General features: G+C 43.4%; 2 protein-coding genes across 4 annotated transcripts in view; both read left to right on the top strand.

The window, feature by feature from the left end:
- Positions 1-14,791, top strand: part of Prosalpha5 (proteasome alpha5 subunit) — a 90,357-nt gene extending 75,566 nt beyond the window's left edge. The window contains exon 6 of the mRNA XM_070300355.1: positions 14,771-14,791. Coding sequence (XP_070156456.1) covers positions 14,771-14,776 — 6 coding nt within the window. The 3' untranslated portion in view covers positions 14,777-14,791. The remainder of the gene's footprint in view (positions 1-14,770) is intronic.
- The window catches only part of Poxn (Pox neuro), a 66,162-nt gene that overhangs the window by 23,240 nt on the left and 17,190 nt on the right, over positions 1-25,732 (top strand). The window contains exons 1-2 of one of the 3 annotated variants that reach the window (XM_070300345.1): positions 15,753-15,789; positions 25,021-25,058. In XM_070300345.1, the coding sequence (XP_070156446.1) occupies positions 25,046-25,058 (13 nt within the window). In that variant the 5' untranslated portion in view covers positions 15,753-15,789; positions 25,021-25,045. Of the gene's footprint in view, positions 1-15,752; positions 15,790-19,433; positions 20,616-25,020; positions 25,059-25,732 lie in introns of those variants that run through there. The other 2 variants (XM_070300344.1, XM_070300346.1) reach the window with 2 other exon arrangements.

Raw genomic sequence — 25,732 nt, forward strand, 5'->3', positions numbered from 1 at the left:
TTTAATAATGACATTACAACAGACACCTATATGGATTTTCTCCGACGTTTCAAAGATTTACGACTGACCACCAAGAATACTTTTGAGATAGGAAAGTGCCACGTGTTGTGTGTACAAAATAATCGATTCAATATGTACCGAGTATAAACGCTCTAAATATGTTTTCCCGCAGATCTGACACACGCGCCAGAATCACGTTCTCCTTGGCGCGTGTGCGCCACCCTTCGCGTACGCACCCTTCGCACACCCCTCGATGTTTTCACTCGTCGATAATCTGACTCTTGAGCATTATCGCATACAAACAAGTCTGCAAGTTCGAAATTTCAATCCAACGCTACTATTTCGACTCGTTATATCTCGATTAATTGTAAGCGAAACTATATACGATTCTCTTAATTCTTGAAATAATTCCGATTCGCACGATTACGTTAGTTGATTAGCGTAATTAAATTTCGATCGAAAGACACCGAGATATGTTTCGCGTTACAATCTACGCAGTACCCATCCGAATCGAAATAATAAGCCGCACGAAGTACCGCGTTTCCGTGCAACTGTGTCTGGCGCTGTTAAGGGTAAGCCCCTGAGGTGTATCATATATCACGTGGCACGTGGATCCCCGTGGCTTAGTTGGGGCTTACCGGAGGATTACCAGCGCATTCTGCTACTACCAGATAACACTGTGTAAGTTGTCACGAGTGTTCACACCCATTTTCAAACGCGACCGACCCCTCATACCGCACTCCACTCGATTGAAATAATCGAACACCCTCTCCCTTCCTCCTTCGTTCTCCTCCCTTCTCTCGTCAGTACACGCGCTCTTTCGCTCGAAAGGGCGATCCGAAAGATCCGACAGATAGGCGGCGATCTGTAATTGGATGATTCTCTTTCACGAGGAACGGTTCTGGGGCCTGAGAGAGAAGCGATAAAACCGCCGGATAAAAAAGGCGCCGACTCCCGTGGCATTTTCTCCCTCGCGTTTCATTCGATGAATGTCCCGTCGCGAACCCGGCGGCTTATGTAACGAAGCGAATTAAATTATCCGTTGCTCTTAATTTTTTAATTAGGTTGCGCAATCGCGGATATCTCGGTGCGCGACGGGCTCTTTTTATACACTCTTAATATTATAATTTCTTACCACGGTGAAATCGCGAGTTACGTATGCATATAGTTAATTTGCAAAGCGCACGCGAATTCTTGCGAAGGTATTACGGCGATTTTGCGCATTTTCCCGATTTTTGCCTAAGGGATCGCGTTAAACGGCCAAGGATTGCGACACAAATTATATCCGTCTTTCTTTATCCGCAACATAAATAATTTGGACGTCAATCTGGACAGGGATTAATCGCGAATCGCATGCATCGGGTTGCGATTGGCAAAATCAAATACACGCCTGTCTTGGCGACATTTTAGGAGAATCGTCGTTATAGAGTAGTTTGCGCCCTTTATATACTTATGTAGAGACTGTCAGGACTATCTCCTCAGATATATCCTCGCCGTGCTTTAATTGGCTGATGTTTGCGACCTTCCCGATCCAAAGTCGCGCTTGAATAAAACACAACTGAGAGAACAGAGAGAATTCTCACTCGTCGTATCGAACGATTAAGATAATTCATCCTATAACTTTTATCGATAACGATCCGGAATTAAGCGGAGATTTAAGATTATAATAAAGGAACACCGAGTCTCTCTCCTAATGGATACGAGCGTCGCTAAAGCGTCGAATTTAAGAAATGGCAAGTTGGAGGAAACCGCGTTGCACGTTACACCGATAAAACGATAAATGTTGCATTAAAATACAACATTGCATATCTAATTGCATCATCCGGCGCCGATTGAAAATCACTTAAGTTCTCTCTGCACCGGGTGTGCTCGCGTTAGCATGTAATTTTCTACGGTAATCGGACCGATCTCGACGCTGATCTTATTCTCGCATTTAAAACGCGACAAGTACAACTTATTTATATATAGGCACGTTACGAGATATTGGAGCGCGAACGCTGCTTCTTACATTCTCTCTCTCTCTCTCTCTTTTTCTTTTTCTCTCTCGCTTTCTCTACCTCTTTCATTCAAAGTGAGAAAAACAATCGTGATTTAACACTCGTGAGAATGACCGGTAAAACGTCGTAACTAACTGATAAAGATTTTTTTTCTCGCGCTATAATTGGACGATTTCGATACAAAATTACGCGGTTCGGTCTCGCAGTCGCGATTAACTTCTCAGCAGTAGAATATTTTTATGTGTATATTTATTCAATTGTGATCACTCTGTTGCTCTTTTTCTATAAATTTATGGTAATCACAGACAAGATTATTTCGAACGTCTTTTTTTACAGTATAAAGATAACATTTGGAGAAGAGACATGGCAGTTTACAGAGGATAACGTTTCTCATGCACATTTTACGACGCTTGATTTATATCCTCGAGCAAAATTTGTTTAATTTTTATGATCGGATAAGTTGCTCGTAGACGCGAGTATAGGCTCTGTGCTATTTTGCCATAATTGAATAATTCTCGTGACGTAGTACATGATGCGTGTATCCCAATATCATTTTTGGACGATCCGACAAAACATACAATACTTTATACAATCCTCTCGAAATTGATCGTTGCGCCACGATCCGCCAATGATTTCTTTCTTTCTGCAGAAATGTTCGCAGGCCGCGTGACGAGTTCGAACGATTTTAATTCCTCGATCGCGATCGCAGCAGTAGAAAGAGAACGGCGAAGAAAACGAGAAAGAAAAAGACCGAAAGGTCCGGTGAGCAAATAGTTGAACAAACTGCTTCTGAAATATTCGAAACATTGAAGAAGAAAAGCAATGTGTCATTTTCCTTACTTAGAAACAAAAAGGTGTATCTATAGTAGTAATATCCGTGTAAATATCGCATCGCAGTAATCTCTTCAAAATGATTTAATGGGAGGAAAAAAGGAATTTTTTTATGTCGAAATAATTACATATGACGAGAGAGTAATGGTAATGTTTAGGTTGAGATGTAATAAATCTATAAGATAGAAAATTATATACGCGATATATCACGTATCAAGCTTAAATATCTTGCCACTCGCAAAATAAGATGGACAGAATTGATTCGCTTTTTACACGATTGAGGATGCATAATCAATCCATTCTTCAATCGAGAGGCCATTATATTTAATCGATATCGCGGGGACTTTTAATTTGTAATAAATTTCGAGATTTATAAAGTCACCTTGTTCTCTCAGCCGATTTTTCTTTATCCAATCTTGAAAATTTAACAGTGCAATCTACGGTGACTTTATGGTCGCTAGTCTACTTAAATTTACGAGATGACAAGGATACATTGTCAATCTAAATTTAAAGTTATAATCTCGATTATCTACCCTCTTATATCGAGCCTCGATATTCTAGGTTCGACGTGAAAAATGTAAACTTTGTGAATTGATTGTTATCGGACGGATGTTCGAAAGATATCGATCGAATTCGTGTCTGCTGATTGTGTTCCGATAAGTCATATACCTAATGCATTTTGCGAAGTAAGATTTTTAAAGAACAGATAACACAGAGAACAGCAGTTGAAATTTTTTAAAAAGGTTTTTATCAAATCCAGCTCCAAGTCTAAAGCGAATAATTATGCGTTGCATATAAGGGATAATACTTTGCTTCCTCATTTGACATATATTCGTCAAATGTCATTCGATAAGTGATGATAAAATTATTATAGATACTCCTCTCCAATTATTATTGGCTGTACGTTTAATTGCAAGTGCTCCATAAATATAATAAAATCCGGTTTATATTTCGATTATTCTCGTATAATCATTTTTTCGAGAAGATCGTCCGTCGAATTCAAAGTACGAATGCTTATGTCGCGCGGCATAATTTATTTCGTGGAATCGCGAAATGGAAACGTTCCTTTGGTAATTAGCCTCGATATTAAATCTGATCCTATTACGAACAAACACGCAATGCACTTCGGTGTAAATCTGTTAACCGAGATTTTCCAGGACACGTATACGCTTTGCCGTCCTTCTTACCGTACTTATCGGCGTCCCTTATACGAGAGTGCACCTGTACATGGCCAATCAAAGCCGAATTCACCGAGGGAGAGGTACCGCATACATCTCCCTTAACACACGTCGGAAAGCAAGAAGAGGGAGAAGGAGGAGGTGGAGAGAAGAGGAAAAAGAGAAGGAGAGAAAAGTACGCGTGTATAAGGGGGCAGCTCGGGGCGACTAACGAGAGAGCAAGAAGGAAAGGTAACCGGGATCGCCGGTCGCTCAGGCAGGCCCAGAGGCAGCAGACACCGGCAAATTGGGCCGACATATTTTAGGCCCCTATCCATTTGCAGTTTCGATGTAAAACCAGTCGTTGGAATCCGGTCGCGGACGCGAAATTCTTACGAAACGCCTAAGGAGCGATTCCCCTCACCCCCCCCCCCACTCCCTCCCCCCTCTCACGCCCCTCGCCCATCACCGCCCGGAAATTGTCTCTCGAGCGTGCGTGCGATTTTACCCCGCGTGTCAATGACTTGATGGGTGTATCCTGAACGGAGATGCTAACAATAAAATATGAAAGAGGATACGAAAGGCAGCTTGCGCGTACAAGAGCCACCGTGGACGAAGGCAGGAGAATTTCAATGCCAGTAATTTCGGGAAACGCCGTGAGATCCTTTATTCATTGTTTTCATCACTTTTTAAAGATTTCATCCTCTCTCCCTTTTTACACGTTACAATAAATATAATACCGTTATTAAAGGAGAATAAAGCGCGACGGGGTTTGCAACATTTTACGTAATCTCGGAGCCTCGAGTGTCGATGCGATGTATCGCCTGTATAAACAGCTTAATGGCGTAATTGGCGTAATTATTAATCGCGGGTAGTTTTGCGGTCATCGCGGGAAAGTAACGCGCGCGCGTAATGGCATCGTACACGCACGGGGCGCTCGTGCACGCACGCATGCCCCGTGTGCGAGGGAACGCGCGTTTAGAGAACCACGGGAATCGCGCGCGAATGGTTCTCAATAAGAACGACCTATGGAACCCCCCGCGGCGTGCGTCGCGACCCATGGACTGTGACATTGGCGCATCTGGCCTCGTCGTACGAAACACATTATTACTTACACGTCACCGTCATAATGTATTAACCATAAAGGTGATCTGTGTTTACGACACATCGTCCACGGTCGGTATATACACAACTTTTTACAACGGCGGAGGAGCGTTCTCGGGGAGATATATAAATAGTTTTTTATAAATCTTTTTTTTTTTTTCAATTCGACGGACAATCTTCTTGAAAAAGTAATTATACGAGGATAATCGAAATATAAATAATTATTTATAGAGCGTTTATAATTAAACGTAGAGACAATCGGAGAGAGGAGTATCTATAATAATTCTATGATCACTTGTCAAATGACACTTGGCGAATGTACACCGAATGAGCGAGCAAAGCATTTCTGTTACGCGACGCGTAATTACTCGTTTTACAAGATTTGGAGCTTAATTTAGCGAAGAAATTTTTTTTTATTTAAATAAAATTTTTGAAAAAGGAAAAAGAAAGGTGTCGCTCCTTTCATCCGATTATTAAATTCTATGCAAAAATGACTTGGATCACAATTCGAAAGTTTCTACAACTCTAATAATTTTAAATCGCGTATTTTTTCGCGTAAACCATACGGCATCGGGACGCAATGTTTTTCTTCTTTTGTATCATTTATTAAATTTAAATAAGTTTATTGCAAGAAACTTGTTTACCGCAAGAAATTATTGAATATTATAATTTATTTAAATTTATTTGATAGATATATGTGTCGCGGAATTTTTTAGGAATTAAAGCAATCGTGTTAGAAAGTCTTGTTCAAGATACCCATCGTATCTAAAGTCGGTGGTGCTCGTTATAAACCGTGTGTCACACGTAAATTCTATTTTATTGGCTAATTAAATTAATTCGCGTAACTCTGTTGGCGGTGATAGTACTCTATGCAGGACATTCGCCTTCGATTTGCGATTCGAGCATTAAACCGAAGCGAACGTTTAATTACGGCGATTGCGCGTTATTGCTGCTTGCGGAATTTAGCGCTTTCGACACGTAAAAAAAATGTCTCTAATTAGCCTCGTCCTTGCTCTCATGACGCGCGATCGACAGATTGCACGTCGCGAAAAATTGACCGTGTTTCATTAAATGATTATCGATCGCGTTACATTGCCACGTATAATCGCCATCGTTGATCTAAATAATTGCGTGGCGCCTTAATAAAGTATTGATTACAATTAATTATCGTTCAGCATCGTACATTCTCCTTAATAAGTCATCATCGATGAACGAATTGCCGCACGAAGCGCCGATTACTTACGCGATCGTCGATGCTCGACTCATTGGAGGCGCGCTCGAGCCGATCTTTCTCTCGATCTGCAATCGCAATCGCAGGATTTATGCCCGCCACGTTTTACACTCCACCTGCTTCGCGCCCGGGCGTTTATTATTCGGCATCTACGAGCACGGGACTCTTGTTGTTCGGGTTGTGCGATACGCGAGATACGATTCAAGACAAAGGGACGCCGCGCCGGCCGACACTGACACTGAAATCGGAATCTGGACGCGTCCCTTAAGCGGGTCGCGCGCCGGAAAAAGACAGGTAGAAATCGATGTTATCCGACGACGAGCACGGGTCCCGATCTCGATCCGTTCCGATGAGACGACAAAAAGAGAGAATCTTTCCGACTACGTGGCATACCTATCGAGACGCGTACTTAAACCCGGGGCGTAAAAGCTATACGGATAATTTAAAGCCGGCCGTGAGGAGCGATTCGATACTCGGAAAAATTACTTGCCCCGTTTATTACGCATTTCCGTGTAATGGCTCAATTATCCGCTTTTTTGTCACCGACGATTATTCGTTCTCTCTGTTTCACTCCCTCTAGATTTTTTTTTTTTTTTTTTTTTAAATAAGAATTAATCGGCGTATAAAGAATCGAGCATATTTGAATACATTTTCCAAATGTATACACATCGTTTTATTCATATATAAGGAGCTACAGAAAGATTATTTCGCTGCTATAAATATAAAGATCTTCTCCTATCTCGCGATCCTATAGTTTCACCTGTTGGTTCAGCTAAATAGGTCAATCTGGGAATGTCTCCGAAATCATTGGAATTCAGCGAGTTATTCTACTACGTGTTGGGTGGGCTTGGCAACGGGTGTGTTGGTCATCTTACACTTTTAGATAAGATAAAAGTATATAAGATATTTTTTTTGTGACTCTTGTTGAAATTCTTTATCATTGGCACCCGGTTTGATCTTTTATCAGTTAAAGATGTCGGTCTTCAAATATTCGCTCGCCGACATGACAAGTAGCAGCAAACCAGGTGCAAACGGTGCATCGATGATATTAAAGAGATGCAGCGGCACATCCTTTCTCGACTTGATCTTTTTTTCTTTATTTTTATGTAGCGAGAAGGTGCGCATCCTTAAACGGGTTCATCGCGAAATTTTTCAAGACAAAAAGCGCACACGCGCCTTTTTATGACCGATTGTGATCGATAGGTTCAATATCGCCAACATTATCATCGCATCTGTGCATATAATTTAGGGCAGTGATCACGAATAGCGATATATTCTCTCTCTCTCTCTTCTTCTTTCTTAAAATATTAAACTTTTCCATCTCTCTCGGAGAATATTCATTGATTTTCTCTCTCGAAGATTATCTGTGTAAAATATATTTCTCTCACCAGTTTCTCATATTATGAGACTTACTTTAAATTGAGAAGCATGCAGGTTTACCTAAAAAATGCAAATTTCTTTTACACATACAATTCATGATCTTGTCGTCCAAGAATCGAATTATCGTCACACCAGGTTGATTTTGAAGGCTCGTTAGGGTTTATATACATTGTTTTGTGTACGTACGTGCTGCAATGAAATTCTTGGGCAGTTTTGTTTCAAGATTCGCGATGATTAATGTCACACAAGTTGATATCGTTTCTACCGTCATAGTTTTGCGCAGTAAAACTTCCTGAAAATCGACGTTCACGGGGGCCGTGCGTGATAGCTCGGTTACATTCCAATTAAAGTCGTTGGTTATCACGCATTCAATTAGCATAACTCATATGAAGGCCATAACGAAGCCGGACCATCGCAAAAACCTTCTTAGTCAAAGAGACGAGACATAAAACCTGACAGGGAGAGGGACAAAGCGAGCGACCGAGCGATCAACACATGATGTGCGCGCAAACGCAAGCGCAGAGGCGTTAAAGCGCGAATAAGAAGAAGGAGGAAGAGAGGATGCGAAGAAATAAATGAGAAGGGGAAAAAGAAAGAAAGAAAGGGAGAAAGAGAGAGGGAGCGGCACCGCTTTACGCGGCGCAGCTCGCGGGTCTTTATGAATACTCAACGACGACTACGACGAAAACGAGCGACCCTCGATCGTCGCACGTTGATTCGAGGCGAACGAATTGACGTCTTCTTTCGAGTCGCGCGTTCTATCGATACAGCCTTCTCTCGACGTTTACGTTACGCGTCGAGCCTTGGGGCGGAATAGCGGTATAACACAGCAGTAAAAAAAAATGTAATCTCCTATTTTATGTATTCATATTTCGCGTTTAATTTTATAGACATGAGAAAGGAGAAGCTTTATAAGATGATTCGCCGAAAGCCGCGAAGAAATAACGGAACGCGGAAATTCGCGAGCGCGGATATTGTTTATAAGCCTAGATTTTTTTTGGCATAATTACCGCGAAAAGAGTCGAATGGCAACGTGTCTATGACGGTAAATTCAATTCCGCCAAGAATGAAGGACGTCCCAGCAGATCAGAGGGAGGGGAAGAAGAAAGAAGAGGGAACGTAAAAAGAAAGAGACGCGATTATTGTACATCCCGTGATCACCTGTCTCAATAAATATTTAGCTCACAACGGTATCTCGAAGCGTACACGAAGGGCTCTCTCCAACTCGGCGATGGTCCGAGGAGGAGATCGGATTAATCGAGATCGAGAGTATCGACGACGACGATCGCGCGTAATCGCCCTTCCTCGCACGCGCCTCCTCGGATGGGTTCGATTTCTTAATTAGTTCCGAACAATCCGTCTGACAGATCGATTTGTTTTTTTTTTTTTTTTTTCCTACGCGCCAGCTGCGTACTCGCGCCACCACTTGATATACCTTCGTCGATCAACTTCTTTTCTTTTCTCGCCTGAATGTGCTAATTGTTTCTCTCTAAATTGTTCGAGCCGATGAATCGTAAACTCGTCTTTATCCCTCGATTATTATTTGTTTTGACTTTTGGAAACTCCTGAATATCTAAGAGTTTTCCCAAAGATCTTAATGTCTATGAATGACCGGAGAAAGGAGGGAATTGACGAGAATAGAGATCTGCGAATCTTCGTGTCGGGAAGAACGGAGGAATTTGCGGACACTTACGACTTGGACGAGTGGTATTGCCAAGCCCTATGCATGAGTAATGCAATAATCGAGCGAGTGAGTCGTCTCGTCTCGTCCCGTCTTGTCTCGCCTCGCCTCGGTCTCGGTCGCAGGGTTCGCCTATAAAACGCGAACGCGAACCAGCCCCGTAATTACTGTGGAAGCGACTGGTTACTGGTTAACGCTCCGGAGGTTTACCACGACGGGCCCCATGGTTCATCGGCTCGATTGGCCACCACCTAACGGAGCGACGAACGTGAGCACGAGCGAGCGGACGAACGTGCGGTGTAAATCGAGAGGCCATTACGCGCCGTGGCAAAAATTGTAATGAGATATTACGCCGCCACGGCGGTTCCTTTTAACGAGGTGAGGCTGAGATGCCGAGCGAGAGGGAGTCCTCGTTTTATCCCCTCTGTCGTCAAAGATCAAGCCCGACGGATTCTGCACGCTCGTGCGTACGATCGAACGTTTAGTCCTTTCTCATTTATAAATTGATGATTGCCGCGATGCGGAGAATGAGTTTGATTATTTATCCGTTTATAAGGAGCGTTATTGAGCTTGTTTAGAGGCCGCGCTTACGTCCGAAAAAAGACAGCTTTCGTTCGTTTGCAGAGCGTTCTCGTATTAGTTTCTCTGAAATGTTTTCTTCTCAAAATAATCCTTTAAAAAAAAAAAAAAAGAGGAAGATTATATAAAATGATTTAACTATCTTATATTCATAGCGGAACACATGAGGATGGTAGGGTTTTTAAACATCAGCACAGTTCAATGAAAGAGCGACAAGATCATAAGTAAATTTCGAAGCTTTTCGGTAAAAAAGACGAGGGAGTGAGAGATTAAGCCTAAAATAAAAAAACGTGTTATTATAACGTTTCAATTGAGATTTTTCAGCGTCTCACACACACACACACACACACACACTTGCTAGTATAATATTACTCAATATTTTCTCTCCGATATTAAACTCCTGAATTGTATTCTATTCAGAAAACGAAATGGAATAATGCCGTATCAGATTGCGATTTTGCCAATTATCGTGACTCTATTTTCGCATTGAAGTGTGCCATTATAGTGATTTAGGACGAGCTTTCGTGTAGGTGTATACGCCGATTCACGTGCTCGTACGATCGTAATGTAACCGCGACATGCAAGAGAATAAAGAAATTGGAGCAAATCGCGCGTCACGGATAGTAGATAAGTGATTTCAGCAATTAAGAAATTATATGGTAATCGACGATGCCAATATCTACACCGGAGCATGTAACGCGATGTGTACACATACATCATAATCGAGCGAGTATTCGCATCCAGCCCTTTCGCTTAATTGATTGCTTCGTAATTATCGAGCTTCTTTCGACCTTCGAGAGCAACAGGTGCAAAGCGAGAGATTCAATAATCAAGAATATCAAGTATCAATAATAAACTGCAATTTTTCCGAGTATCGGGATTACAGAGTAGGAAATACTCGAGTCGCTCGAAATATATCTTTTTTATCAAGGATCTTTTTTTTTTTTTTTTTTTTTTTTAGTACGTCATATTACGAAGGTCTAGAATTAATACGAATTTTTTCGAACTTTATAAATCTAATGAAATTATATTTTACCCACTCTGTTTATCTAATTCGCAAAATTATGCGCGACGTGTGGCAACGTTGATTTATTTTGGAGCTGCAGTCGTGATTAAATAAACACGAGGGGCGATCCTTTAATTGGTTACGATTTAATCATGGCGTACTTTACACGATCCCGACGGCGAATTTTGTTTGTACCCTCTTAATTCCCGAATCGATTCGCAATTATTTATTAAGGCGCGCGCACAGGTGCTTCCACGTTTCGCAACGCGAAACCACCTCGAGGGCTCGCCGAGTGAAATTCCGTGAATGCAATCTGGCGCAAAAGATAAGTAATGAAATTACGATATCAGGAGCGTCACGGGACCCAATTAAGTATCGGTAATGATAGGACTCGACATGTCCATGTATTACGGAAAATTACAATCTGCGTAATCTCGACGAGTAAATCCAGGTAACGTATTAAAGACACGCCCGAATATGTATGTCGTTCTTTGGCGAGATTCGCGTATGTTATCGATATGATTTACACGCGACTTGAATTTTTTTCTCATGATCAGATTTTGTATGTTTTTTCGATTATGGATCTCAGGTCGCGCAATAAATTAAACGTCTTTCCCGAGAAACATGCTCGCCAGATCTCTCGGACACCTTTAATGGTATCGAGAAGTCAATCTGGGGCGAAGCCTGTTTATAAAAAGGGAATCGGTTCGCTTCTGCGATACAGCACGGAAGAAACATCCCAAGAAAAAGAGAGATTGAAAAGAAGGGGGAGAAGGTGGCATGAAGATGACGGCCGAATAGTTGAAACGATTGCAATTGATCTCAATTCCGTTGCATATAAATAAAAAATACGATTAATGTTTAATAGATATTATTTTAATCAAACGATTGTAAGATAAGGCAAACCGACAAAGTTGTATGCCTACGTAAAATTATATTAAAGATTACTAATATATGCGTCTACACATTTCCATATACTTACGATTAAATGTGAAAATATTTCGAGTAGATTGAAATAGCAGATTAAGGGATTGTTGTATGGTAATTAAAAGAGCGAGTAGTCACGTGTAGTTATTAGGCGAACGAGACAGGTCGAAAGAAAATTAATCGTAAATATTAATCTGCTTAAAATTATATTGTATAATATACATATGAATTTCTCTGAGGATCGATTGTGAGATCTGATAGCGCGTACGAGAATTAAAACGCTACGCGGATGAGATTTTTTTGCATAACTATGGGCGTGCCGAGACGCGAATCAAGCTTTTTCCTCCAACAAAATAAACGTATCCTCCGATCATCTTTCGGCAAAGTTGGAGGAATGAAATCAATTTACTGTATTTTATTCTCACGCTTGTTTTTGCCCGCAATGGCAATTTCTATCTCTCTCTTTTTTTTTTTTTTTTTTTATTAGTATTTTTATTCCTTCCTCCATCAATCTCGAGATAAATTTTTACAAGCCTGATAAAAATTACAGGATTATTTCCGAGTTAGATCAGGGCATAATGCTAATTTATTTACAGTTGACACCCGATTAAGTCGACGCGTGTGTACTTAGTGTTGTTGGTCGCGATCTTCGGCAGCGATCGCGCAAACGGATTATCACGACATCATATGTCTGCATACTTGTCATGTGCGCGATAAATTCGAAGGTCTTTATTAAAATTATGAAGATGTTGCGATTCCGACGATAATATATATTCGGCACGCACCGCACTGCATACATTTTGCTCGCGCAAATTGAAGCACATATATACGGATGAAGTTTTTGGGGCCAGGTTTTGGGCGTGTCGCGTCGTCGCAAATCAGACGATCGGCAAACGCAAGCGCCGTATTTATTTCCCTTACTTCTTTCTATCTGCGGCCGATATCTTCGTCTGGATCTACGAGACAGAAATGCAGCAAAAATCGAGCGAAAAAGAAGGACCTGTCTTCACTTTTTAACGTTTAATAGCAATATCACAGCAATGAGGATCGGGGAAGTTTTTGTCTTACGGACCTCAGCGGCGCGAGTGCGAAAACTCGCCGCGTGCGTAAACAAAGTTAATGCAAATTTCACAGTCTATTGAAGCCTGGCGATACTTTTTTACCTGAATTTACCTTGAATCGACTACCGACGGTGTCGAAATTTAGCGGCTCGTTTTTTCCCCTTCCTTCTCTCACGCGACGAATAATACCCGGATGAAGTTTCAAATAACGAACGGGGCGTGCGCGAACGTATCAAATCGTATCAAAGGAGGCGAGCTCTATTTTGCCTTACCCATCTTCGATTAATATCTCGGTGGTGGTTGCGCGTTCGCCGCGTAGAAATTCATTAAGAACCTCACCCGGGTTATCGAGCACGCGACCGGTGTTTTAAAAATGTGGCAGGCGCTAGGATGTGAGAGACGACGTGGAGAAAAAAAAACGAGCGCCGGTTTAAAAGGAAGGCGGCGAAGATAAGAAACACGGAGAAACGTTTAGCATCTGCCTATATAATAATGAAGCGCGAGAATACGAGACGAAGCGCGTAGCGCGATGTTTTGTTTCGCAAGACCAAGGGGTCTGATTTGTAATTTATCGCTTTAGCGCGATGAGGGATTGAGACGAGGAAGAGGGAGGAAGGTAGGAAGGAAGGGCGCGAGATCGGTGCAATTTACACGTAAATGTAACCTGCTGCAATTGCTAGTCAGGTGTGCCTGGGCCTATATGTATGGGGGAAACTTTTTTACTCCTAAATATTATCAATGTGCACGATCCGTCCGTGTGTGAATCATCGATACATATCGCAATCGCGTGTCTCACTTAACCCGATAATTTAAACCCTCTCAAGTGTCACTTTTGGTGCGCTTTAAAAATAAAAACTTATTACATGTATAAACGAAATATATTCCGAGATTTCTATTTCGTCTTTTTACATAATAATCTCTCTCTTTCCCTGTGTTTCCTATAACTTTTCATTATTTATTTTAATTTGCTTACACACATTTAAACGCAAATGTGAACGGATGTGGCTTCATGCGTTCTATCTATTTTTTGAAAAATAGATGCTGCTATCCCTCCGAAGCTATTAAGGCCTTCCTAAAATCGCCAAAAACGCGCTAGATTACTTACGATTAGACACGGTCGAGAAAGATCGATGGCCGCTCGTCCCTCTTGGTCTTGTTGGCTATTGAAAGAATCTAGTAATGATTAATATTAAATAAAATTTCTTTAGTTTGCGTCGCGTCATCTTTTTTGACACGTGCGTAGCTGTGAAAAGTTAAAAAAAAAAAATAATAAATTTCAAGCTTAAAAATTCTCTAAATTAATCGTTCTTAAAATTAATAGTGAAAGTGAGATAATTCTAATATTCCGAAATATAAATATTCATTATATCTCGCTCGACAATTTCGGGGTAGTATAATATATAATATATAACGATGCGGCTGATTCTCTTTAGCCGCGAGGTGTTGCTCTAAGCATCATCCGCGTTTGTTTCTGCACCCGTTTTCTGGTCAACAGGTTACCGGTAATCGGCGAGAAGGGCCCGCCCTCGTCCTTTTTATCATTCCGCTCCCTTGCCTCTGGATATCCCCCTCTCTCTCTCTCTCTCTCTCTCTCTCTCTCTCTCTCTCTCTCGTTTTGCTCGTTTCTGAGGAAGGATTCGATTTGCGTTTATACCGTGAATTTATTATAAAAGAACTATACGATCAATTGTTATAAACTCTGGCAAGATAATGAATAATCTGATTCGGAACAAACAGCATCGACTAAACTAAGTCTATCCTCTTATCAAAAAATTATATTCTTCGTCAAATGATATAATCCTATTTTTTTTTTCAGATATAATTTTAAAAAATACAAGAAAATGTTCAGGTATACGGATAGTTCTTGTTAGCGAGTAATGAACGCATTTTGCCCTACAGCTGTTTAGAGTGATGCTTTGAAAAACGGCGAGATAAACAAGACGAATTTCTTGTACACTGCCGTTACAAATTGACGAAATGTCGCTCGTTATTGGCACCTGCTACGATTTCAAGCAATTGCTTGCAATTATCGAAATTCACTGCTCGTAGCTCCGAGCATCTTGGGTTTCTCCGAAACTGCGCGTCTGAATGACAAAGATTTCTTTCACGCATTCACGTGACATTTGAACAGCACCTGCAGCACCTCCGTGATACCCGTTGATACGATGATTTTAAGGGACTCGATCGAGTACTCGTATATATCTATCGCGAGACGAATACTTTATCCTTGCCTATAAACCGATCATGAATTGTTCGACGCGAAGGATGTACCATCACATTTCTAGATGTGCGACGGTGTGTCAATTAATTTTTGAACGGCGTAGATTTAACTCAAATCGATTCGGTGGAATTCAACGTTAGTTGCGTTGAAGGGCGAGAAAGGCGGCGACAATCGCAGAACGTCAAGTGTCGTCTATAGGGAAGGAACGGTGGTGGTAAAATGTGATGGTGCATATACTATGGAAATAATCGTTACGTCGCGCGTTATACTCCCTCGACCTCGACGTCGATCAAGCCGACGGATTACGCATGTCCTGGCAGCTGCGCATCCTTCCTGGGCGTTCCAAAGAGGCCGCCAATCGGTGAAACCCTCTAATACCATCCATCCGGTGGGGCTGACCAATGACAGGACCGGGGTGTATCAGCGCGGGTGTCATCGGGCCACTCAGACCGCGCGATACTATCATCCGTCGTTAAGAGAGCTGCGGGGCGCGCGACCAGGGGTCGATTAGGGGGCGAAGGACGGAGGGTGTACGTTGGTCATCGATCCTACGACTCTGGGAATCGACGCTGCTTCGGGCAACCTCGACCGGAATTCGATATCTGACGGACGGGGTAAGTAAATGGAAGAGGGTGGACGTAACAATTTAATCCAGCCGCCAGCCATATCCGTTGATACGACGTTATATTTAACGTGCGATATCGACGAAAAATTGCAAAAATTAAAGGCTATATTCGCGAATGATAATTTACTCGATGTGACATCTTTTACGCAAGCCGGTTACCAATGAAAAACGCGCGAATAATCTTGCGACTAGTCTCGAACGTTACGGTTTTGTAGAAAAATTATTAGCATTCGAAAACAAGAGGAGAGAGGGAGAACTGATGCTTAAACATTTCGTCGCGTGTTGGAGAAGCGCGAAAATATCCCGTCGGTCTACCTGCTTCGTCCTAATATCCTCTTAGAAAAATGGTAGGTGCGCCTCGCGCACAATTTTTTTTCGTACGTTCCTCGTATTCTTTTCGTCGCCTCTCCATAAATTACAATTTCATCCATGAGATTAATATTTGATCGAGGTGCCGCAGCCGTGAAATCTGCGGTGTGTTAAGCCGTAAAAAAAGAGACGATTTCTCTCTAGATCAACGAAAGAGAAGGGCCGCGTTCCTAATATCTTTGAAATCTTTGGATCTTTGATGGATCGATAGTAGCGGCAGCTGTATATTTTAGACGAGATCATCATCGGGAAGAGCAAAAGAAACAATTATTTATTTTTCTTTTATCTTCGACAACATATACCATTGAACAAAACAAATTAATCAAAATCGTGTTTCGCGAGATCTCACATGATTGTGTTACTGAAAAGAAACGCCAAGTAAAACCGAATTACGATGTTTACAATATAAAATAGTCAAGAATAGCGATCTAAATACGCCGATGGCGAAAACCGAAATTCGTCGGACGCGATGTGAGGATGTATCGAGGGTTGAAAATGCTCACCTGTCCTGGATGTCACGCATACTCAAGACCAGGAGTCAGATACGCCTTCCTCCTTGGAATATTCCGCGCGACGACCATAAATTAATTTGTCGTAATGATCTGATCTTTTGCTCGTTAAGGGGGTTGTCCCTCGCCGCTATTACGTCGAATCTGATAAGGTAACGCGCGGTAACGTAATTTCGTATCCTAGTTTCCGTTCTGTGGTGTGTACCTGCGGCTAAGTAATAATAATCGCCCAAATTTCGTCCTCTTTCCGTTTTATAACGGCTTCCGCGCAGACAAACAAAGGGCGTTGACGATATCTCGATACACACAGTGGATCCGTCGTTGATTTGCTCTTGGAAAAATAAAAACTTGCACGTGGATAGATAGGTCGGTATTAACCTTAATAGAATCGATTCCTTTTTCCGCGACGTGTTCGTCGCGAGAGAATTGGAGCTAAAAATAGATAAAGCGGTTAAACACAGAGGTATTTCAGAATCCAGCGACGTAACATTTGAATCAACGGGTCGGAAACAGTGATGGTTAATGGGCGATGATCCGTGAAGAAGCGCAACCTGCGCCGACGTCGAGGGAGAAGAGAATATCCTCATATATAAGAGTATATCGAGAGTCGGGTGGGGGGGGGGGTCCCACAATCACTCCGCGGGGAGTCGTTACAGGAACAGAGCGCGGTGGTTACCCTCGTGTTTATTTGTCATTCGACACTCTATATATTAAACAAAGCTCGCGGTACTCTAAACGCGATATGCTAAATCATTCCGAGGAATTAATTCTTTCCCGTCAAGATACATACTCGAAAACTCTGCTCGTCTCTACGCGAAGAGATATTTTTTAAACCTGTATTCCGTTACGTTTTGTTATATACGTAAACGTGATCTACATAGAAGGGAGCGAAACGAGAGCGCGAGAGGGTCGAGGACGAGAAGTAGCACGCGAATATCGGCTCCAAACTAATATTCGCGATGTATACCTGCAAATTACCATTTTTCTCGGCTCGACGGAACCTTTCGAATCGTACCCCGTTCATTGTCGACCTTCGCGTCCTTCGTGATCGATGTAGATTCCGAGAGGCCCGAACCCGATGTATCGAACCCGGCATTTCGCGGATTGCCCGGCATTTCGAGGCAAATCGTTTGAAAACGACGGTGCTGAGACTCGAACGAGACAAGGGTTTTCAAGCGTATAATTGTCGAGAAAGAAGGAGAAAGAGAGAGAGAGAGTGAGAGAGAGAGAGAGAGAGAGAGAGAAACGCACGCCTCTTGCGTAAGAACTCAGCCAAGGACTGACGCAGATTGCGACCGCGCGAAGCGATCACGTACTTTGATCTTCGTGGAACTCATCGGGAACTACCGATTGTACAGATTCTCGCGTGTCCCGACACACAGCCCGGTTACGTCTTCCTCAAAGGGATTGCGAGTATTACGCAACCTCTCGCCTTACAAACGTCTTTTGCGTGTTTCGCGAACGAGAGACAAAGGACCGTTAAACGCTGTCCGCCGTTCGCCCCGTGTCCTATTGACATTGAAAACGTCACCCTTACATTCAACGAATAAAATTTAAGACCGGCCACACGGATTCGAATGCGCGTAATCGAAAAAAATGTGAAGGAGAAGAAACATCGATCGTGTACTCGTTTAAAATAGAGCGCGTATATATAAATTGGTTTAATATATTCGATTAAAAATTGGCGCATTATATCCAACCGCGGCTCGTGCGAATCCCGTACATTCGCGTGCGTGTCACACAGTGGAAAAGTTTTTAAGTGTTGAAAAAAAAAAAAACTTTCGACGTAACACGCAGTGCGCTGTGTGAAGATGTAATTGTCACGCATAACAGCTCTTGCGCGAGTATGCGTTGGAAAAAAATAAAAAAATACGACTGATTTAAACGAGAAGCTAGTAATGACGAGCATGATCGCAAAGGAAACTACCCTCGCACGAGAGAGCGAGCGAGCAAAAAAGAGCGAGCCGTAGAGAGGGAGGGATAATAAAAGAGGATAAAAGAGGTAGAGAGCTCGTCTTCGGAGGAGAAGGCATGTCAGAGTAGCAGAACGAGAGAGAAACGCGTTTTGTCCGCCCATCCCCGGGCTCTCTTTCTTTCCTCGGGCGAGTCAACCCCTCCAGTCTTGCCGTCTTTCTCTCTTTCTCTATCTACCTTTTGGCGGGGGCCACGAGCCGCTCTCCATCATGGGCACAACCCGGGCCACGGGCCACACGAGTCACAGGCCACGCGGACCTGCCCGATGCAACATCCAGCACGCGACGACACGCTACCGTCACCTTCTGTCTCCCCTCCCCCCCCCCATCCCTTTCTCATTCTCGTTCTCTCCCTCTCGATTCGCTTCTCGGTCTCTCTCTCCCTTTCATTCTTTCTCTCCCTCTCTCTCTCTCTCTCTCTCTCTCTCTTCCTTGCCGCGGCGTACACACACGACGCGTACGACCGAGCCAGAAGTAGACACGAGTACAGGCGGTGGTAGAGGGTACGGGGGACCTGACCGAAAGCAAAGCCCGTAACCCCCGTTTGCGGGCCGAGCCCACTTCAGACACGCCGTGTCCTCCGCGTGGTCCACATCATCCTGTCCTGATCGTCTCTCTTTCTCTCTCTCTCTCTCTCTCTATTTTTCTCTATCTATCTATCTACCTATCTATCTCCTTGTCTCTCGTTTTCTCTCCTTCTCTCTCTTTTTCTGCTGCGCGCGCGCGCGCACGCACGGACGCCCGCGTATATCTCTCGCTGCGCTCTCGCGCCCTTGCCCGTATTCCGCTCGTCGGTACCTGTGCCTATCCAGGCACAGTTCTCCCTCTTACCTCTGCCTCACCGACTGCCTCGCTGACGTACGTCCTTCTCCTCGCGAGCGCGTTCGCCGGGCCGGCCGACCGACCGACCGCAGTTTGCGGTCTCCACCGCGAGTTTGCCCTCGTGTCGCGCGGACTTTACCACTCCGCTGACTACTCGGAGTAGCTGCACGTGCTCTGCGACACGAGTAACGAAGCTGGAAGCACCGGCTTGCCGAGAAGAGGAGGAAGAAGCCGAGGAAGCGGCGGGACTACAATCTCTTCTTCGAGAAGTCGGAAGTTGAACGCGTGGTTACCAGTGAGTCTCCAATCGAGTGGAAGTGGAAGAAAACGTTAACGCGAAGACGAAAGTTTTTCTCAGGCGAGAATCTCAATATTTTGTCGACGATTGGGACGGCATTGATCGAGGAGACTATGAGAGATTACAATATATTTACGACTGTACAATTAATTACGAACGCGATTCCATCGAAGAAATGATCAAGATTTCCACGATTGATCGGATCATTAAAGGATCCGAACGTATACGTGCATTCGACGATCGTTATGACTCCGAATGAAGGAGCAACGTCCACCTCGCGACTTCATCAAGGATAGTCGACCGCACGTTTCCGCGCGGGTATCGGAGCGGAATAAGAATAGAGAACGAAGGGACGCGGAAGAAAGCGCATAGGGGATAAAGAGCGGATCATCGGTTCGCACAGCGGAAGGTGGTCGTTGAGAGAAAGACCTTCATGTTGTCATCTGACGTACACTCGTGGATGTACTATTATACATAGTCGGCCCCCTTCTCTCTTTGCTCTTTTTTCATCTATCTCTTTCCATCTTTCCGGCTTTCGTGTCACGTCCACGTCTCATTGCCGTGAAAGCGATGTCGTTTCCTGCGTGAGTCGAGCACGCGACGCACGCCAGGACGAATCGTCTCGCCAGGACTCTCCGCGCACGGCAAAACATGATATTGTATCAGTATCCATTTCGACGCGAGCTAAATTGAAGCAACGGAAATTGAAGTAAAACGGCGGAGGAAGAGGACCAAAGTAAGAGAACGGATCCCAGGACGAAAACTTGTCGGATCCTCGAGAAGAGCGAATGCCACTCGAAAGTTGAAGGAGAACTACGAGCTGATATCATAAAAAAGTCAACAGGTATGTACGGGGGAGGAGGGGAAGGGGGGAAGCGCTCCCCCCCCCTTTTTTTTCATTTCTTCGCAAGAGCACACCGTGACGGACCTTTTCCGCGTTACGATCGCGGCCGTTCGGTTCGATAAATAAATTATCCGTCAAGTTTCTTGCCAATTAGACAGACTGATCCGCCTCGATCTCGTTATACGCTCGGTACCTATCGCCCGTCGTATCTCAACGTCGACTTTCATAAACGTCGATACGTGTCGCTCGCGTATCGAGAAAAACTCACCCCTACAGCTGTAACATATACGCTCGCGCGTCCGCAAGTCCACGATTAATTCTGTTCCCTCAACCGTTTTGCTATAATCGAGATGATACTTTCAGCTCTTTTATTTCTTCTTCTTCTTTCTTTCTTTCTTTCTTTCTTTTTTTTTTGGTGCAAGTGACTTAAATTTTGTTTAAACTTTCTTCTTCGATACATACATCTCCTGTGTCGGATACGTGTGTCGCGAGCTAGCACGCTTTACGATTATTCCTTTACGAATTAGTGGAAAAGTATGTTATTTTACGAGCAGAAAGTATATTCGTCGTTTTATGGCGTTCGTTCACGATAATAATCTGACCTAAATAAATGACATTCTCGAACGCAGTTTTGCGCCCGCGGCGCACGTGCGCGAGCGACGTACGTACCCCCCTCGCGGTATCTTGCATCGGGAGCTTCCGATATTTGATACTTATCGATTATACCTGTCCCATATAGGATTCAATCTGTACAGGAACTTAAAAAAAAAAAAAAAAAAAAATCCGTGGCGACTCCGACAAAGATCGATAGCGAGGTATCGTCTCCGGAGAATAATTGTGTGTCGCGTTTCAACGAATTAAAATTGCAAAATTATCGTCGCGCATGTGCGTGTCGATGACGCAACGTGAAAATCAACGGCGCTAATTACGCGATAATGATCCGACGGGGAAGGAAGGAGGAAGGGACGAGAAGGGAGAAGGAAATCAGCGGGGCTATGCTTCGACATGAACATGAGCGAGCCCCTCCCCCCTCCCCCTTCCCCGTGACTGCGATGGTGGCCGAGGAAGGAAAAGGCGGATATATACATATACTTATATTCGCGATCGGAGGATATAAGCGATAAATATTAAAGTTCCCTATAAAGCACAGAGTTCTACCGCACTCGTTCTCTCTCTCTCTCTCTCTCTCTCTCTCTCTCTCTCTCTTCGTTTTCTTCTCTCGGCGGCACGGTGGGGCCCCTGGCACGCCATCGCTTCATTTAAAATGCAAATTCGTCCGGGTGGCGTGAACCACGGCGGCCCGAATTATTCTAATTATCCGCCCCTCCCCTCCTCTCGGTCACCTTCCTTCTCGCCGATCTTTCTTACCGTGCTCTCGGAAGCTTATCCGCTCGGCCATTTGGACGCGTAACTGTAAAAGAAAATCCTAAATTCAAGGATCGGCATGGCCCGTGTCTGCGCATCGAGATTATTTTAGCGCTACGTTATTTGCGAAAGATGAAATATTATTATGGATAAAGCGCACGTAAAGTTCATGCTTGGATGTATGAAATTTATTATGGATATCAAAGTAAAATAGAAGCGCGTAGAAGAGAATTTGTCGAGCAAGTATAGCGAGAAAGGCAATTATTGGCAGCTTAATACATAACGTGCTCGTGACTTGTATACCCAGAGTGTCCCTCTACTCGAATCTCGTAAAAAAAAAATTCCCTGATTATCCAGATATTTTTGTTCAAAACTCCGGGTAAAGAGAATATTTTAAAGATTTTTTTCACGCAACCTTTAAAGCAAATTGCTTTATCGTATAGTCGCTTCTTAATGCTTTTCAACTGCTTACGATATAAGAGAAAAATGATGAAAGAAAAGATTTGTTTAAAAATTCCCTGACATTCGACAAAATTTCAGAAGAATTCCTTGACTTTTCTCAGGAACAAAAGAAATCTCTGACAATTCCAAGTTTTCTACGTTTTTTCCAGGGAGTAGACACCCTGTGCGCCCCGATCTTCCGCTAAATTCTCGCTCTTCCGGATTGAGAGCGGCGCGGCGAATCGGAATAATAATAAAACGATCCTCAATTGATACAGGATGATTCGATTCGAGAATTGGTAGAGGAAGACGACGCCGAGAAGAGAGAGATAAAAACCGTCCGCGTACTCGCGCACGGTAGCCGCCGCGGGTATACGCATAAACGTGCAAAGTGTGCTGGAAACGAGCGTAGATTATCGCGGGTAACGTGTTCACGATCCGAGCGAGATGTCGTGCACATGTAGGCTTAATATATTCAGATTTTTATGGCTGGTGGCGTATCGGTGATACGGCGGTCCACCCCCCCTTTCCCGCGTCCTCTTCCCTCCTTCCTCCCTCGTCCTGCACCACCGTCGCCGTTGCGGCGAGGCAGCCTTCCTCCGCGTACCACTTAAAGCGCGGGGTAGCCTAATGAATAAACAAAAACTAGATTTCGCTTAGGGCTTACACGTAAAAGCGTGACCTTATACTGGCGATTTACCGCGGCGTCGCGGTTCTCAAATCGACTCGTGTCGTTCCCGGCGTTGCCGGAAAGCTTCTACGAATCGATGGAAAAGGTCCATAATCGAGATTTCACGTATTAATCTTTAAGTAAGCTTTTTTTTTTTTTTCCCCCCTTAATTGACAGGATGTACGATTCGTCTGACTTTTATAGTTTCCAGTTGTAAGAAAAGGAATTTAATTATCGGAAAGGAATCTTTTTTTCACGTTTGAGACGATGGAAGCAGATTATTTTTATAATATAAGGAAATATATTGGGAGTCTTTAAGTTTTTTCGCGGGTAATGCTAGGGAATAAAGATCCGCGTAACAAATATCGAGAGTGCGACGCGCGTTTGGAACGTTTGCGTGCGTTTAGGTCCGCGAGACGAGCGAAAGATGGAAGAAGGAGAGGAAAAGAAAAGGGCGGGACACGTGTTTGCAAGAGTAACATCGGCAAAACACAGAAGGCACGCGAGAAACGCGACGGCTGTCCGGCTCGCTGTAGCCGCGGGTACGTTTGATTTATAATAATCACTCAATTCTCATTACAAGAGACTTTATCTTTGTCGATGCGATTGCTCATACGCGCGTCGTCGACGAGCCGAAAGAACCACCTGTACTTTTTAAGCTTGTCCCTTGTTATCGCTCCCCCGCATGTAATCGACTTTTCTTTTGATAAAAGTCGGAGACTCTTCGCGATAGATTTTTTTTTTTTTTTTTTTTCCAAGTTTATATAATACTTTAATTCGGAGAATTAACGGTAAATGAGACTAATTAGAAAGTATTTTGCCAGATTGGAGAGAGAGAAAAAAACAACAGCGTTCTCGATCGCGAAACGATGCAAATTAGCGATTAGCCAGAAAGTAGACTATCGCAAGGACACCGCGAATGAAGAAATGAGTTTTCGTCGAGGCTTCGCGCATAGCCATTTCGACTATATCGCGTAACGTATGTAATAGTTACATCAGATTAGTGGCCGGGGAGCGAGCGTGTAACCAGACCTAATGCCGGGGTAAGCATCGAGTGACGGGGGTGAAGGCGGATCCGTATACCTTATTACACGTATACCAACGTCCCCGCTGCACCGTACACGCTTTACACAAATAAGACACGTACATACACACCTGATGCGAGGAGAGGCGGAGGAGGGTAGTCGGCGAGAGCGATGGGGTGGAGCAAGGGGTGATTCGGTAATCGTGCATTAATTTGCATCACAAAGTACACGCCACCCGCCACGCTACGCACGCATTCCACGTGGTTTTCCGCTCGCTCCGCTTCTGTCCGACGCGCCAGTTCTCAAACTCGAGATAGCGATTTCTACCCTCTGTCGCTGCGACAGCCATGGGGTTAAACATATATATACATCGATCGAGGAGCCAAGTGTCAATGGGATCGATTGCGATTGTTACGAACGATGGAAAAGGGGAATGTGAAAAGCACCATTAGCGAAATTGCCAATTTATGCACAGTCGGCGAAAAAACTGCGAAACGAAAATATGAAAATGAAGTTATCGCGATGGGTGGGGGGAGGGGGGCGAGGAGCCGGTCGCCGATCTTGACGATCCGTTCGGGAATGAGAGTCACGGTCGGCGACCACCGGCGGCAATATTTCGCCGCGCTTTCGCTTATCGGTACGGTTGCATATTTAAGGGTTGCCATGTCAAGCGTCAAGCGCGCCCTTTGAATACATTTAAATTCATTAATGGCGAAGGCTATACTCCCGCTATACTCTATAACACGTCGCACGGTGTAACACGCGCGCGCATACATATATGTACGCGCTCGCAAGGATTTAATATACGGCGCGATGCGCGCTGTACATACGTTTCACGTTGCACTATATGATTTACAGTTCGCCGTTGAGAGTCTTAAAGAGCTCTGTGCTTGCTCTGTTTCAGATTGACGTGATTGCTCGTCGTCGACATGCCGCATACCGGTGAGTACATATCCGCTATTGAGATCCTTCGCATTTGAAATTTCATTCCTTCGTCAGAAAATACCGCGTCTCTCTTGGTCGGGCCTTGAGATAGGATTCTCTATAATCAAAATCAAATGACATTTTAAGTAAATAATACTGGTTTATAAATTTTATACTTTTTTTTTTAATGCCAGAAACGGAACCATAAATTTTCTAAATATATGTCGGAGCGCTGAATTTAAATCTGCCGTTAGAAAAATTCCGTCGGGTCAAATTTTTTTTAATTAAATTAGCAGCGCTATGTTTTGCCTTACAATTTCATTGCATTGTATCGCCATCTGTTCACGAAAATATTGTGCCGACATGTAAGAAAAATGTAATGTTCAACACATTTCTAATTTGTTTTCTAAATTCAATAAAAAATTCGCTATATATCATAAAAATAATTTCTGTTAAATCTCGAAAATCGGTACGATAAAAATTTTTTCCTAGAAACAGTGTTCAAATGCTCCGGTACGAAACATTATAAACTAATGTATAATCAGTTAAAACTTGTCATTTATTTGTCAATTTATTTGCGTCGTTTCTTATACACTCTATTATTATAGAAATGATATAAATTTAAACGATATATTCGTAATTAAGTAGATGCGTTTCTGTCAAATGCGTCTTACAATTAATGGAAATTTTCG

This window comes from Polyergus mexicanus, unplaced genomic scaffold, assembly GCF_030449975.1.
Source record: "Polyergus mexicanus isolate NDT 795.1 unplaced genomic scaffold, iyPolMexi1.0 SCAF_8, whole genome shotgun sequence".
Classification (NCBI taxonomy): domain Eukaryota; kingdom Metazoa; phylum Arthropoda; class Insecta; order Hymenoptera; family Formicidae; genus Polyergus; species Polyergus mexicanus.